A 17,890-nucleotide genomic window follows, 5' to 3' on the forward strand; every position below is an offset into this window, starting at 1 on the left:
GGTATCCCACGATGATAGATTTATCGTAGAGGTGAGCGAGATCAGGAACGAGATGGTAATACAAGCACCAAGATACAAGATTTAGACAGGTTCGGCCGTCAGTATGACGTAATACCTACATCCTGTGTTCTGATGTATTGCATTAAGATGTATCGATCTGTCCACTAGGGGACCCCTGCCTCTCTTTATATACTCTAGAGGGGCAGGGTTACAAGAAAAGTATTATATTTGGTACTATATAATAACTTGCGGTGCACACCGAGCAGCGTCGTGTACGCCTTGATTTTGTGGGCTGGGCCACCTCTGATGGTGCGGCCGTACGGATTCCACTGAATCCATCCGTTAATTAACTTGCTGCATAGTAGTATAGCATAATACACAAAAAACTTGAGGGGTTAAAAGGAAAACCTGTTGTGCTCTAGTAAATCAATATTTTCTTGGATTAATTTAATATCCTTGTTCTCACTGTCAACTGTGTGAGTACTCCAGCTCTATGCCTTTCTCATGATCCTAGAAGACAAACCATAACCCAATTTCAAATGCAAATAAAGAAATAAATAAAAATGTATTCAAAGAGATCCTATTCCTATCACCATTAGCCACAATCCAATCTGAAAGTTTTTTTTTTACTAAAATCTCTATTTCTAACCATTAGGAAAGATATAGAGAGTGTTTTGGAGTTGCTGCGAGTATTCCTGCTCCGTCCCTTTCTCATGACTAGCAGGCGAGCCATAACCCAGTTTGAAACGAATACAAAAAGAATAAATAAAAATGTATATAGGTGTATATTAAAAGAGATCCTATTCCTATCACCATAAGCCACACTATCTGATCAAGTTTTCAACCCAAACTGTAAGACCTCGTCCTCGGTCCTCACCTACTCCTCCGGCTATATATAAGCCGTACTCCTGCCCCCTTTCTCAGCTCTACTCGAAGAGCGCTCTACCACCACACCACAAGTCCACAATCTAAAACCCAAACGACAAAAAAGAAGGGGGGGAAATAAAAGGTGCTAGCTGCCGATAGATCATGGCGGCCGTGGCCAAGATCGCCCTCGAGTGGCTCCAAGACCCTCTGAGCTGCGTGTTCCTGGTCACGCTGGCCGTGGTGCTCCTGCAGCTGCGACGGCGGGGCAAAGCGCCGCTGCCGCCTGGCCCGAAGCCGCTGCCGATCGTGGGCAACATGGCGATGATGGATCAGCTGACCCACCGCGGCCTGGCGGCGCTTGCCGAGAAGTACGGCGGGCTGCTGCACCTCCGCCTGGGCCGTCTGCACGCGTTCGCGGTGTCCACGCCCGAGTACGCGCGCGAGGTGCTGCAGACGCAGGACGGCGTGTTCTCGAACCGCCCGGCCACCATCGCCATCGCGTACCTGACGTACGACCGCGCGGACATGGCGTTCGCGCACTACGGGCCCTTCTGGCGCCAGATGCGCAAGCTGTGCGTGATGAAGCTCTTCAGCCGGCGCCGCGCCGAGACGTGGGTGGCCGTGCGCGACGAGTGCGCGGCGCTGGTCCGCGGCGTGGCGTCGTCGTCCGGCGGCGGCGAGAAGGCGGTGAACCTGGGCGAGCTCATCTTCAACCTGACCAAGAACGTGACGTTCCGGGCCGCGTTCGGCACCCGCGACGGCGAGGACCAGGAGGAGTTCATCGCCATCCTGCAGGAGTTCTCCAAGCTGTTCGGCGCCTTCAACATCGGCGACTTCCTGCCGTGGCTGGGGTGGATGGACCTGCAGGGGATCAACCGCCGCCTCCGTGCCGCCCGCTCCGCGCTGGACCGGTTCATCGACAAGATCATCGACGAGCACGTGAGGCGCGGGAAGAGCCCCGACGACGCCGACGCCGACATGGTCGACGACATGCTCGCCTTCTTCGCCGAGGCCAAGCCGGCCGCCGTGAACGGCGGCAAGGGAGGCGCGGCCGCGAACGGCGACGACCTGCAGAGCACGCTCCGCCTCACGCGCGACAACATCAAGGCTATCATCATGGTACGTACACACGTCATCCTCTCACCTCCTGGCTCCTGCCGTCACGCTAATCACGCCGGTCGGCCGGCCAAAATCGAGATGTGCATGACAATGAACAGTGCTAACATGCATGCGTGTGCAGGCGATAGGATTCGATATGTATATATAGTACATCCTGAGATACGGATAAGTATATGTCTATAAATGGCATGCATGTGTGTGATTCGGTAAAAATATCACGACAGTATGCATTAAATTGGTACAGGTGGTGCTGGGTAAGTGGATTTTTGGCTGGGAATTAAATCAGTCAATTGATTAGTCTGAATACTAGATCGATGATTGCCAGACCATGCATGCATGCAAAATACAGCACATGTCTACCATGCGCACAGGCAAGCGCTTGCTGTATTTTAGTAATAATAATTGACAGAACGGGCACGTTTGGCCTGAGTAAGGGCAGTCCTAATGAAAGAAACTAGTAGTTTCTATAACATAGGATACCGCACAAAAAAAGTACTACTTTTCAACCTATGATTTCTATGAGTAATAATTATTTTTTATTTCTCTCTCCCAACTCTATCTTTTTCCTCCAATGGGAGTGCGACGCGAGCTCTCTAGAAATTGGTGATTTCTCCCCGATAGCGATTTCATGGTTTCTTGGTGCATTGGGTCAAGAGTAGACCTGATTTCTTCATGAAGAAACAATTTCTATGATTTTTGCTCTCTTTCTTCATTAATTACGTTGCCATATCAGCGTTTTACCTACGTGATAAGTCATTTAATGAGGATAGAAACCATCATCAATACACCATTGGGAGTAGAACGAAGCATACTCTTCTAGGTAAATCAGAAGTGCTCTGTGCTTTCTCTGCTAGCTGGTGACAGAGTGTCGTCGTCTTGTTTGTTCCTGCATATATGTGGACAATATATATCCATCTCTCTTTAATTCCCCCCGCCGCGGAGCTCACGATCGAGCTTAGAGTACGTCAGGCCGCGCGGAAGGCGTAACCCAATTTTCTTCACCTTCTCTTTCAGTATATATTTCTCCTCTTTTGATTTGAATTCGTCCTCCGGCTTCTCTACGCAGCTATAGTATATTATATATACAAATACGTACGTGGACAGGCCGACAGGCACCAACCACTGTCACGATCGACTTATATACGTACGTGGACAGCTATATATACAAATTCGTACTCCGGCTTCCTCTGCGAGGATATTTTCCCGACAGATATACGGCTATATTAATTGTTCAATATTACTATTGTGACGGCCCCCTAGTAGTATAGTAGTTTGCACATTCAACATCCAAAAAAAAAAAACACTCACGCACGGTCGCTATATACATACCGGCCGGTAGTAGGTGTACTTGTATGCATGTGTCCTCGTTTTTGGTTCATACACGTAGCCTATATATAACGATATGTACTATAGTATTATGTGGCCATGCTCGAGTCTCACAAAGTACTGTGCATATTTTGCATTGATGTTCTCTCTCTCTCTCTCTCTCTCTCTCTCTCTCTCTCTCTCTCTCTCTCTCTCTCTCTCTCTCTCTATATATATATATATATATATATATATATATATATATATATATATATATATATATATATATATATATATATATATATATATATATATATATCACCACGCACTAACTTTTGTCGTCTAGTCCGATTTTGCGCATGACGGAAGTCGTCGTACAAAGTTTTGGACGGCACCCAACTCTTGCATACTATAGGCTTCGTACAAAGTTTTGGACGGCACCCAACTCTTGCATGTATATTATATATATACTATAGGCTACTACCCTGCATCATTCTTTAACGTATATATACTGTATTGTTATATATGAGTTCTTTCCAGATGACGTTGAAAGTAGATAAACGTGACGAAAGCTTCCCAGTTTGAGCCAACCATTGGAGACCACATGCATGTCACCTTTTGATGCATTTTCTTTTAAGGCTTGGTTTAAATGTAGGGTATAAAGTTTTGGGGTGTCATATAGGGGTGTCGTATGAGGTATTTGGATATAATAAATAATAAATTATAGAATCCGTCAGTAATTCACGAAACGAATTTATTAAACCTAATTAACCGTCATTAACACATGTGTTAATGTAACACCACATTGTCAAATATGGACTAATTAACCGTCCTTGAATGCATCATGTAATAATCAAGCTTCCGTCATGGACACAACTAGCACGAGCAGTGGCGGATCCAAGGGGGGGCTAGGGGGGTAGCAGCCCCCTATGAGAGTGATTTTCCTTTATATTTACTGTAGAAAAAACGTGATTTCACCGTTAATCTTCGACATTTGTTCTAAATCTCTATTGATTAGCCTCCGAGGTGCTCATCTTGGCTCCGCTAATGAGCACGAGTGCATGCTGATCATGTGGTGGCGTCATATAGACGCTCCCTATATTTATATTAGAAAAAAAACATCATAAACAGTACTCTACTGCAGCTGTATCATTCATATATATATATATATATATATATATATATATATATATATATCCAAATTAATTGTTTTTCTTTCTGTTAGTTTTGCTGGATATATAGAACTAATGACGATGCGTATGTATATATGTATGGACGACGACGCATGCAGGACGTGATGTTTGGCGGGACGGAGACGGTGGCGTCGGCGATCGAGTGGGCGATGGCGGAGATGATGCACAGCCCCGACGACCTCTGCCGCCTGCAGCAGGAGCTCGCCGACGTCGTGGGCCTGAACAGGAACGTGAACGAGTCGGACCTGGACAAGCTCCCCTTCCTCAAGTGCGTCATCAAGGAAACGCTCCGGCTGCACCCGCCGATCCCGCTGCTCCTGCACGAGACCGCCGACGACTGCGTTGTGGGCGGCTACTCCGTGCCCAAGGGGTCCCGCGTCATGATCAACGTGTGGGCCATCGGCCGCCACCGGGGCTCCTGGAAGGACGCCGACGTGTTCCGCCCGTCCCGGTTCACGCCAGAGGGGGAGGCCGCCGGGCTCGACTTCAAGGGCGGCTGCTTCGAGTTCCTGCCATTCGGGTCTGGCCGCCGGTCCTGCCCCGGCACGGCGCTGGGCCTGTACGCGCTGGAGCTCGCCGTTGCCCAGCTCGCGCACGGCTTCAACTGGTCGCTGCCCGACGGGATGAAGCCCTCGGAGCTGGACATGAGCGACATCTTCGGGCTCACCGCGCCGCGCGCCACAAGGCTCTACGCCGTGCCCACGCCCCGGCTCAACTGCCCCTTGTACTGATGACGGCGTACGTGCGCGGCGACTGTCATTACGCATGAACGCGTTTGGACTTTGGACTTTGGGGGACTGGGGTGTGCGGGAGTTTTTTTTAGGAGTTTGGTGGCTTTCTCTGTCGTCTTTTTTTTTTCTGTTTATTGTAATTTTCCGGACCCTTCATTAAAACCATGCCTCATGGATGCTCTAAGGTACTCAATCCATCCCAAATCATAAGACGTTTGACTTTTTTGACATCAAATTTGACCACTCGTCTTATTCAAAAATTTATGCAAAATATCACGTCTTTTGTCATGGCTTGGTTTATTAATAAAAGTTCTTCCAGAATGACTTAAATTTGACTATATTTACACAATTTTTTTTGAATAAGACGAGTGGTCAAACTTGAGGTCAAAAAAGTCAAACGTCTTATAATTTGGGATGGAGGGAGTAATAATAAGGGTATTCTCATGGCTAGCTGTGCATGCCTAGGCAAGGAAGTAAAATGATCCAAGTTGTGGCTGCAAGAACTCAAATTTTATAAAATATGTTGGTCACAGACCAAATTCCACTTCTACGGTCGTTCATTGATTCCTTTCCAAGCGAACCATCCGACCGCCTCGTCTCCTTCCCTTTTTGGCTTTCTGTCCCGTCCCGTTCCCTTTCCTTTTCCATCCACGCCCATGACTCCACGTGATGAGCCAGTGTCCGCCGCCGAAAATTTCATTTTGAAATATTTCCCCCTGCGCCTCCCCTTCCCCCTTCCACGCGATGCCCAAACAAAGCAGGCGGCAATTTTGAATAGTGCGGTCATTCATCATCTCTCCCCATCGCCCCCTCCTCCTCGGGACGACCTCGCCGGCCGTCGGATTCAACTTCGAGGGGTTCACCAGGTTCGTCGCAAAGGTATTGCTGAGATCTTTTCTCTCACATCTCGTCGTGATTGCATCAATGGGCTATTCGATTCGAGGTCATATCGATTAGTTTTCTAGGTTTTCTCTCTCCCGGCTCTTTCTCTGCCTTGCGCAGCCGCCGCAGGTTCACCGTTGACCCCTGCTTCCACGCCGGCGGCCTCGTGCTTCTAACTGCTACCGCCCTCCTCTCTTTCCATCTTCCTCCGCTACCCTACGCGGCCGCCGCGGTTTCAGCTGCCCCGGGCCTGAGCCCGGCTCCTGCACCGCGTGCTGCTGACTGCCATCACTCTCTGGTCTCTACCTTCGTTAGAGTGGTGCAAATATATGTTTTCCAACACCGTTTCTCTGAGTTCCTTACTCATTCTTATTTGACATTTGTTTCTTTTTCAAATAATTTATTCATAAGCATCTCTTGTTTTTTTTCACAATTGTGATTAATTAATTTGTTGGACTTATTTTTGCACATAACTTGTATGTATGAAGTACGGGTATGAATTGTGCTAATATTTTCCTTATATTGAACTTGTTTTATTAAATTATATGCATGTAGTTAACTTGTATATTGTAGTTATTATATGTTGTAGTTTCTATATTATGTTTTAAGTTTTTTTTGTCAAACTTTATGTCTAACTTTGTGCACACAACCTGTACATATTAAGTTTGTGTCAAAATTTTTATATCTAACTTTCTTCACATGTATAACTTTCTGGACATAACATGTATGTCTAACTTTCTCCACATAAGTTTATGTCTAAATATGTTGACATAATCTGTAGCTATTAACTTTTATGTCTAAGTTTTTTTTTGCACATAAGTTGTTTGGTTTATTATATTGTGCACATAACTTGTAAATAATTAACATTTGTGTTGGACTTGGTTTATTAAATTATATGCTTAAGTTTTGTTTTGCTACCTATCCGTCTACTTTTTATTCTCAAATGGGTACTTAATTACCCATTGTGATAATGCTTTTTAATATGTATTTATTAAATCTTATATGCATATTTGTCAGCTTGAACTTCAAAATGCCGATCTTGTTCCAAGTGATATTTCTTATCACTTCTCAGAGAGATATGTTGGATTCTGTCTAGACAATGCTGACTTTGTAAGTTTTGTTAATTTAATTCATTCCATATTATCTGTATGTGTGTGTGGCTTTGTGATATACGTGTCCTTTTCTATTTAAAAATGATGAGAAATGTTATGTTTTATGAATGGATTTGTCATATTCATTTCATATTGAAATTCATAAAATCTTTTTGTTTTTTTCTAAAGATTTTTGTTCCAGCTTGCAAGAATAGATATTGGTATGTTGTTATTGCAAACACGAGGAAACATAGATTTGAAGTCATCTGTCCATTTAAGGACTTCAGTATTGTCAAAGAAGATGCTCTCGTAATTGTGAGGAACTTTCGCAAAGTCTTCAAGTTTTCATATCCATTATCAAGAAGAGTTGATGTTTACAGGATGGGCATTACTTTTGGTAGTGTGTCCAATTTAACTAGCCAGTATGCTTCTTTTGACTTATTCACCATTTTTTTGAAAAATTCTTATCATTTGTCAAACCTTTTAAAGTATTGAAAGGACCGCTTTGATGCCTAGAGAGGGGTGAATAGGCTTTACAAACTTTTACGACAAATATTAGCACATAAAATCTTCACAACATAGGCAAACCCGGTCAGACCGGGATCACAACCCGGTCAGGCCGACTCTAGGTCAGATCGGGGTCACAACTAGGTCAGACCAGGATCACAACCAGGTCAGACCGGGATTGTCGGTACTTCCGATAGCTACCGGAAGTTTCGACACTTCTACGCCCAAAAGTGCTTCGAGTCTTTATCCCCTTATATGTAGATGCAACTTGGAGTATGGCAATGCTTATAGATATGTGAGCGCTTTCACACAGCTCCTGCAAACACAAATCACCACACCCGAGTAGCACAAGCGGAATCACAAATAATATATGCAATGTAAATAAGTGTGAGGCAAACCAAAGGGGAGACACGAGGATTTGTTTGACCAGAGTTCGGAACACCCAAAGGTGCCCTATGTCTCCACTGTGGAAGCCGATGAGGACCCAACCAAGGTCAACTCGTGGCTAGACCTGAAACAGTCTCTTTCCACCAATTCCACTAAGGGGTCTTCTTTCCTCTTTCAGCGGGGAGGCTAGCCCTTCTTACAAGGCCACCATAGCAGCCCACACACCCTAGAGTGCTTGTCGGTGACACTTTGCCACCTAGGAACAAAGTTCGTAGAGAAACGAACGCAACAAACCAAAACTCTTCGACTTGCTCAAGTGCTCAAGGTTGGGACAGCTCACACAATGTCTCTCAAGCTCTCTAAAGCCACAAAGGCAAGCTCACAAAGATTGGTTCACTCTCTAATAAAAGAATATGGAAGTTTGGAGCTAGAACACTCACAAAGAGGAAGAGAGGAGTGGCCAAGTGCTTCTGGTCATGTGTGGAAGTGGGGAGAACCAGCAGCAACAAAAGGAGGAGAGGGAGATGTATAAATAGTCACCAAAGCCAAACTAGCCGCTGGGCTGAGTTAGCGAACCCGGTCTGACTAGGTTGAGAACCCGGTCTGACCGGGATTCAAACAGAACTAGCCGTTGGGCTAAAGTCGGTCTGACTGGGATGAATCCTAGCCTAACCTCCTGCTGGTGTGACCTGCATGTCATCCTGGCCTGACCTGGTTTGGCTGGCAAGTTAGAATTTTGGAGTTTTCTCTCACTCTTTCTTTCTCTCAAGTCTTTCTCACATAGGATAACTTGAGCACTATTATTGCTTGTCTCAAACTTTAGTGATGCATCCCTCTTAAGTGTTGCAAAACTCAACTCAAATAAAGATAAAAAGATTTGAACCACCAATTTGAGCTTTTCTTCAACTTAGACTTGATTGCCACTTTGATCATGCAATGTTGAGGGTCTTCATCACTTCAACTTCTTGAGCTTGTCCATCTTGAGCATGTGACTTGTGTCGAAGATTTTAAGTCACGATGAACATTTGATTTGATCTTCCACATTGACAAACACCACTTGATTAGTGCCTCGACTAAATGCAAGTAAATTCCTTCTTCACTTTTAGCTGGGTCCATCGGCCGCTAAGCCGTCTCTTGCCCTTCACCTTTTGCTTAGTACCTCAAAGAGACTTTCTCGCTATCTTCTCCTTCTCAAGATTAACATGTCTTATCAATGATTCTAACCAAGATATGAATACCATTTCATTTGCATTGTTGTCTTATGGTTGAACTAGATTGTTTCCAATAATCCTCACAAGCTTGACAGCTATCTTTGATATTTGTTCTTACAAGCTTTATAATTGAGACCATTCCATATATGCAACACTTTATGTCTCATTTATTTGATATCACACTTGCTTGTAAAACCTTGCTTCACAATAAACCTTGAACTCAATTTGACATTTATATGATCACCACACATTTTATGAGTCCGACACATAATAATTCACTTGGGACAAAATACCTGCAAGTCTCATAAATACTATTAGTCCCTTAATCATGTTGTCATTCAATGCGCAAAAACCCACAAAGGCCTAGATGCACTTTCAAGTATTAATATTTAAAAATATTATTTGCAGAAATGACAGTGGAGTTTCTGTTCTTGAATTACTTAAATCTTATGATGGCCTGACTCACCTTTATTTCAAAGAGGTATTACTTTGTTCTTGAATTATGGCTTTCTCAAGTTCTATTTTTTATAATTGTGATCATTTGATTAGAGCATATTGTCTACATCTTTAGATTAGTTGATAAGATGTTTTCCAAATTTTTATGTTATGCAGGAGCATGCAAAGCCTATTCGTGAGGCATTGACATACTATTTGTGCACCCATGAGGAGAATTAATTCTTGTTACCTGCAATACGTGACATAGCTGATCAACATGTAAGATTTCATATTTGTAACTATTATTTTGTCTTTGATGGAATTCTTATCTTTGCTCCTTCTTAAACTTGTCAGGGTATAAAGCTTTCAAATTATACATAAACAAGGTATAACAGATATGATTTTCTACTTAACTTATTACATTCATTGCTATTGAAATAGTTTCTTTTTATAGATTTGTTCTATATAGTCTTTTTCTGGTGCTATGTTAAATAACAGAGTTATTTATCTGTCTTTTTGTTTTTCATGTCTATGCTACCTAACTTAGTTCATTAGCTTTGTTGTACTGATTTATGCATCTAACTCCTCTTTTTATGTGTATGCCACCTAACTTACTTGATTAACTTAGTGTACATAGTTATGTATCTGACTTGTGTTTTCATGTGCATGCATGCTAGCTACCTTATTTGACTAACTTACTGTTAAGAGTAATGCATCTAACTTGTGTTTTGTATTTGTTATTTTAAACATTGAAATTAAAATATTTTGTAGATCTTTCGATTGAAGAAACAGATTTGCTTAATGTCATAGTTATAGAGATGTTGAGATTATTGCTGCAGAAGTTATGAAAGTTATTATTTATCTGGTTTTGGAAAGGTTGCATCATATTTATGGAATTTACTGCGCAGTATGCGTTGTAAAATTTACTTTTATTTCATCCCTCACCCCTTTATAAACCCTTTTCACATGTTCCCAAATGATTAGTTTTTGAAAAGAGAAAAAAGGCTGACGAAACCTAAAAGAAAACGTGGGAGCACTGCTAAATTAGCAATGTTAAGTTATTCATCGAAGTTATGCTGTTTAATTCAGTTATCTAAGTTATGTGCGCATGGTTCTAAAAAAAGAAAAAAGAAAGTGTGGGAACGCGTGAGATCCAGCACGTCCGCGCGCAGCCCGTGCCCGAAAAGAGAATAGAGCGCCTGCGCGCCTAAAAAGAGAAAGAGAACAAGAACGAATGCTTTCCTTTTTAGGCAACTATGCTGGTCGGAAAATTGATCGTGGGTTTCATTCTGAATGAACATTTGCCAACTAGCTGCCTCGGGTCACAGATTCCGTGAGTTTTCATGAGAAATTTAATAAATACTTCTTTGGCCCCTTTGTACTGTATACACAAGTTATGTATGTCCCTATTTCTTTTTAATTTAGAGCATCTTTACTTGATCTCCTGTCTATAACTACAAACTAGCAATTTAGAAAATACGTGGAGGTACCTCCTATCTTATCTTCTATACCTTAAGACAAAGAGGGTCTAAGTGTCCACGTAAATCTTTAGTGAACCCCAAGGGTGCTGTTAAGGCATGTTGTATCGAATAATTTTCTACCTTAATATAAAGACGCGTAAACTTTTTACGTGATCGAAAAAGACCTTATCTTCTTAATACCTATGAAGTACTATATAATAGTATAACTATAAGTTTTTAGAAGATCTAGAACTAGCCTACTCTTCTCTGACCATGAAAGAATATATAGGAGGCAAATTTCAGGTGATCCTTACTATATATGCACGATTTGATCCATTCTTCTAATTCGATTTTAGATGCATATTCATTTTCTTTCACGACGTGCATGCCTGACAGGCGGGCCTCTTCTGCATAGCGGGCCTGACGTACGCAGTGGCTAAGTCTCTTCATTTCTTGCAATAAGCTAATAAGGCTGTCTAAAAATTCCATTCAACTACTCGACCCGCGGGGGTATGATGGCCCGGAAATTATGCTTAAGAAGAAGATCTTCTCACGCAGGTCGAGAAAACCCCCCGAATCTCTGCCCCACCTATACACAACGGCACTGCAACCCACATGAGAAAAGACCGGACCTTAGACCTGTACTTTAACGTGGAACAGACGATTCAATTACCTAGGCCTCGACTACGTACAAGGGAGCTCTCATAACTTAGCATAATGCTCTCTATTTCTATTTTCTCCATAATTTAATGCACTTGTGAGAAAGCCATGTTGACACGATGCCATATGTATCATCAGTTGCATTTTTTACCAAGGGAAGGAAGAGTTATATATATTAAAACCTTTAGTATAGTGTATCTCTAAATTACATATGAAAAACTTGAAATAATAAAAATATCCAATATTCTATCTAGATTTTTTTCATCGTTTTTCCTTAGTGGTTCGCATTGTCAAACAATGAACCTAGAGTAGTCCCTATGCCAAATCTAACCATCAACTTCAAAACAATAGACATCACTACCACAGAAACGATTTTCGGAGGCGGGCACAATTTTTGGAGGCTGGCAGCGAGTCCGCGGGGGCCCTGCGTGTGCCAGCGGCGGAGGGGCCCTTGCTAGCATAAATATCCGCCAGTGCGGCCCCGCGCGTGCGCCATCACCGGAGAGGGTCGCACTCACCGAATCCACCATCGGTGCAGCCCCACACGTGCGCCGTTGTTAGATCCAAGCTGCTTGTGCAGCTTGCGGGACGCATGGCCACCCGCCGCTGGGATGCGCGGCCCCCTTCGACGGCTTGGTTGTGCCTGCTAGTTATTGTTTTGTTACAAGAAGCTTGGTTGTGCCTTCTACTTATTGTAACTTTTGACCAACATTATCCATGATTGTCCACATATAGCATAATAAATAATGACGCGAATAGTGGAAATGATAAAAAGTTCACTATATAGAGTATGACAAAGGACAAGAACAAACCAGAGGAGGATGAATAGGAGCCTTGAATTTTTCTCGTTGAACAGATGAGTGATGATAGACTAAGTCTGTAAGGGTCTAGATGGCTAGAGGGGTGAATAACCTACAAATACACAACACTAAAGCAAACTGGTTAGATTCAAACACAATCCTACTAGCCACTACTTTCCCTAGACTACACCACCTCTAAGCAAGCCACCTAAACAATTCTAGTAGCAAGTTAACTCTACCTCTCTAGTGCACACAAGCAACCAAGAGGCTAGCAACTACTCTAGTTGAGCTAAACTAGTAAAGCAAATAATCTAGCTACTCTACTAAACAAGAGCTACAACTACAACTAGAGAGTTACTCAAGAAAACAATAGCTACACAAGCTAAGTACACAAATGAAATGCACAAGTGTAGAATTGTAAACCATCATGGCAAGAGATGACATAAGATTTATGGTTGCTTGTCGATAACCTACGTCCTCGTTTAGGCGAATCTTTTGATGACCGGTTCACGTACTAACAAGCCTCTCAAGTTTCATTCTAACTTGGGTGCCGGAAGAATCTAATCAACCAAAAGCACTCTAACTAGCCCCGAGCACTCCACTAGAGTTGCTCTTCATGATCTTCTGTGGGACGAGGCGAGTCTTCTTGGTCGTCTTTCTCCACTCTCGGTTCATCGTGCATGACTCCATTTGACCTTTGCCAATCCACCACATCGGCCCACCCAACTGTACATCCATAAGCCCAGAATATTGCACAACGTACTCAACACTACACAACACGACACCTGTCGTAATTAGCCATGAAATATGTGAAAGAAATCAGAGGAGTAGAAATTGGAGGTAACGTTGGCTCCCCTATCTTAGGTAACGGACAGCTTCGTGTTACTTGCACAGAATAGCTCCAGCGTGGCCTTTTACGTGCATAATCCAACAACCAAGCAGCTGCCAGGAGATCTAGATTAGTTACAGCAAGCTCATCCGTCTATTAAGTCTATCCATCAACCATGTCTATATCTCGTGGCCTGCGATATTCTTAGGTTTTCGATCAGATTACAAATAGATTAGATTGACTCTAAGTCTCTTTACATCCATCCTAATGGATAGGAATAGAAATTTTAATAAAAAAAATTACTCTTCAATGGTTCCTTTAATTAGATCTCTAAGAATAGTTATCCTCTATTTTGAGAGCAGGGCTGCTTTCTAGAGTGAGCACAAGATATAGAGAAGTTGTTAGAGAACGAAAAAATATAGAAAACAATTATTATTCAAATAACTCTCCAAATGATGATTTAGAGATTGATTTTAAGAGAGACTCTTAGAAATGCTCTAAACAGTCTTTCTTAAACTCTCTCTATATCATTATTTAAAGAGTCATTTGACTAAAAATCGTTTTCTATATATCTTTTCACCCTCCAACCTCTAACAACTTTTCTATATCTTGTACGTGCCCTAGAGAGCTAATGTCGCTCTTTATCTTTGGCTAGCCAGAAATCCAAAATACAAGATGACAATATTTAGATATCTAATTAAAGAAGTTGTTGGAGATTTTTTTACCAAAATCTCCATTCATATCAATAAAGAAGAATATAATAAGAGCCTTGGAGTTGCTCTCACGACCACATCAAAATTTATACGTGACTACGTACATACTGCTATATATGTACAAAAATATGAACTAAACCAGAAAGATCTCAAATCACTTAAGAGCAACTCCAGCAGTGGCACCCAAATCAGGGCCCCTATTTTTAATTTGGGTGCTCCCCCTACTTTTGTTGGCTCAGTTTTTTTACTTTCACTTCAACAGTAGCACCCAAATTTGGCCCCCCAAATCCATACATGTAGACACTGACAAAAGGAACCAGCTTGTCTTTCTCTACGCTCTATCAGCTGAGCTATACATGTGGAAAGGAGGGGAAGCGGCAATACAGGAGTGCCGCTCGTCCTCGCGGTGAGCAGGGAGCTCCGCTCGTCAAGGCGTGTGTAAGGAAAAGGGATCCTAGGCCCATTTACTTTGGATTTTGGTGTTTGACCAACACAACTAAATTAGACCAATAAATTTACAAGTGTTTGTTTTGTAGTTCAATAGAATATAAAACGTGACTTGGACGAAGGCGACGTGATGATCCGATGATCAACACCTCAAGAAAGACATGTGAAGATGCATAGAAGACATACAAGGTCAAGCAAAGTCCAAGCACGAAGATTGGAACCAAGCCGGATGCAAGATCGCGAAGAAACGAGCCCGACAGAGGTGACCGGACGCAGCTCTATGAGTGACCGGACGCACCGGTGCTCGGCAACACCAGGCGTTGGCAGCTGTGACCGGACACTGAGCAGCAGTGACCGAACGCTGAGCGAAATAAGTGACCGGACGCACTGGTGTCACTGTTTATCGTCACGGCGGTGTTTTCAGCGTGACCGGAAGCAGCACAGTGGATGACCGGACGCACGAAGTGCAGCGTCCGATCGAGTCCAGAGAGGTTCCAGAGCGGCGCCAGCGCGACTGGACGTGTCCGATCGATGATGACCGAACTCTGAGCTGAGTCCGATCAACGCGCACGCTCCAATGGTCGGGACGACTGGACGCGTCCGGTTAGGACGTGATCAGCGTCCGGTCAGTAGTAGAAAAGCGGGCTTTTGTCCCCAATGGCTACTTTCTCAGTGGGGCTTATAAATAGACCCCCCAACCGGCCATTTGAGAAAAGTGGAGCTGAGCAAACATACCAAGGGTGTTAATACATCATTTTAGTGATCTCCACTTGTATAGTTCTTAGTGATTCATTATGTGATTAGCGTAGGTGCTTTGCGAAGTGCTTAGGTTGATTAGACCACCGCTTATGCGCTTGCTCTAGGTTTAGACCTAGTGTTTAGTGAGGTTTGCATACGTCTTACCACCTGGTGCTTGTGCGCACCATTATTGTATATTGGAGGGGCTTGTAGTCTTGTGAGATCACACCAACCACGTTTGTGGTGTGGCTGCCACCGTGTACCGGAGTGAACAAGGCCACGACGTTTCGGCTGGAAGCTTGATAGTAAAAACGGCGGGAAGCGGTTCGGGAGAGGCTTGCCGGAAGGCACACTGGAGACCCACCTGTGCGTGGGGAAGACCCGAGGCTATCCACAGAGTTACTCGACCGGGAGCTTGGCCCATACGAGGGATTCCTTGTAAGGGGCTCCAACGAGGACTAGGGAGAAGCTTACGCGCTTCTCGATACCTCGGTAAAAATACTAGAGTCATCGACGAGAGTTTGCATATCTCTACCTTACGCTTTAGCTTTCGCATTTACATTGTTTACGTAACTCCTTTTGCGATAGAGATAGCAACACACTAGCAAAACCGTAGTTCCACATTGAGATAGTTTATCTTTCACATATGTTTTGCTAAGGTTAGAAAAAGAGACCATAGTTTAGAGTTAGAATTTTAAGTCGCCTAATTCACCCCCTCTTAGGCGTCACGGTCCCCTTTCAGCATGGCAGCGAGATCTGCTCGTCGGGGACTTGGGGAAGCGACGAGATCCGCTCGTCGGGGCGTGGGGGAAGCGGCGAGATCCGCTCATCGGGGCGTTTGGGAAGCGGCGAGATCCACGTTGGCAAAGCGGCGAGATCCACTCATGCCCATCGGGGTGTTGGGGAAGCGGCGAGATCCTCTCGTCGGGGCATTTGGAAGTAGCGAAATCCACTCGTCGGGTGCTGGGAAGCGGCACCGGGAGGAGCTCCGGCAAAGGCCCCGTCGGGTTGGGGCCGCGTCCGCCGGAGTGAGGGGAGGGGAGCGGCTACCGGAGCAAGGGAGGCCACCGGTGGTAGGGAAGGTCAGCCGCCGGAGGTAGCCGAGGTCGCCGGTGAAGAAGAATACGTATGGGCGCGGGTGAGAAACGGCCACAACAGCCATATGGGGGCCAGGGGTGAGCCCCCATTCTCCTATAGGAATAGGGTCTGGAGGGTGAATTTATGTGCCCACCCCGAATTGGGAGCTCTAGTAGGGGCTCTTATTTAGCTATGGGGATTTAAGTAGGGGCTCTGCTGGAGTTGCTCTAACTCTTGCATCAAGCCTTCGTCACACATATAGATGAGACCAAAGCATTTTTGAACTGGGTGTCTCACTATATCACTATATACTGTAGAGCTTATCTAATCCTGACGAAAGGCGATGCTCATTCTACTACTTAAAAAATGTTCCCTTTGTGTTGAAGAGATTGAAGTAATTGGTTGTCAGCAGCAACATGATATATATTTGAGCCTTTTGGCTTTAGTGGTAAAACTAGTGATAAGGACTGCTTCACGGCATTGGTGGAAACTGCTAGATTCCAGTGCTTGAGGTGATCAAATTCATCATGGGTTAAACATCAACGTAAAAAAAAAGGTTGAAATGAAACACATTGTCTTTGCGCATCGCTCTCGAATCTTGGTTGGGATGTTCGCCAAAAAAAAAATGGTGCATAAATGATATCCCACTGATTCTAAGTAGTACTCCTACTAGCTACATCTTCCTAACTCCACCAGCAAGGTAATAAGGACACATTAACTAATTAGTTTCAAAATTTACACTTCAATCAATAAGAAAAGGTCGGAAATGGCAATGGATTCACTAATTGTTGTACAGAACGAAACTTTTTTTTTCTTTTGACAAAAGAGGGGGAAGATTGGGACAACGCATACGCAATGGAAGAGTGGACAGAGACGTTACACATATCTTCTCATTGCAGGGCGAAAAGGCGAAGATGAAGATTAGCTGATCTCTACATTTACCGGCTGAAAGAGAAGGCCAACTATTCTGGGAGGCGCGGAAAGGTAGCTACTAGCTAATTCTTTGTCTGCTAAAGGAGTAACAGATACCGTTTGGTTTGGTCAGCGGCCGCGATGTGACCGCGGCGTTCGGGTCCAGCTGGTCGGCCGGCCCCCGAGTGATCGCCGTCGACGGCGCTATCGGTTCGTGCAGTGCGTCACCTGTACCGGTACGTGTGGCTGCCGCACACGCGACGTCACACGCCGGATCCGGAAAGCTTTAGCATAGATTTCTGAAAATGATGGAAACGAACAGCTTGGGCATTGTCTAAGTTAACACAGTACTCCAGATGATGAAATGTCCTGTACGTCCGGATGATGAAATGACCTGTACTCGTCTGTCCATATTACATAATACTCCCTAAGTCCAAGAAAGAATACAATTATGGGTTGCATGCTAGTTAAAATGGTTCATGTTTGACCAAGTTTCTAGCTAGCGAATAGTATTCACATTTATAGC

General features: G+C 43.9%; 1 protein-coding gene across 1 annotated transcript; it reads left to right on the top strand.

Annotated features, from left to right (window-relative positions):
* The first annotated feature begins 945 nt into the window (after positions 1-945).
* Positions 946-5,707, top strand: LOC136538794 (cytochrome P450 84A1-like). Its single transcript, XM_066530750.1, has 2 exons — positions 946-1,986; positions 4,583-5,707. Exons 1-2 carry the CDS (start codon positions 1,030-1,032, stop codon positions 5,213-5,215), a joined length of 1,590 nt encoding a protein of 529 aa, XP_066386847.1. The 5' UTR covers positions 946-1,029; the 3' UTR covers positions 5,216-5,707.
* Positions 5,708-17,890: the final 12,183 nt, after the last annotated feature.

This window comes from Miscanthus floridulus, chromosome 2 (assembly GCF_019320115.1).
Source record: "Miscanthus floridulus cultivar M001 chromosome 2, ASM1932011v1, whole genome shotgun sequence".
Lineage (NCBI taxonomy): Eukaryota > Viridiplantae > Streptophyta > Magnoliopsida > Poales > Poaceae > Miscanthus > Miscanthus floridulus.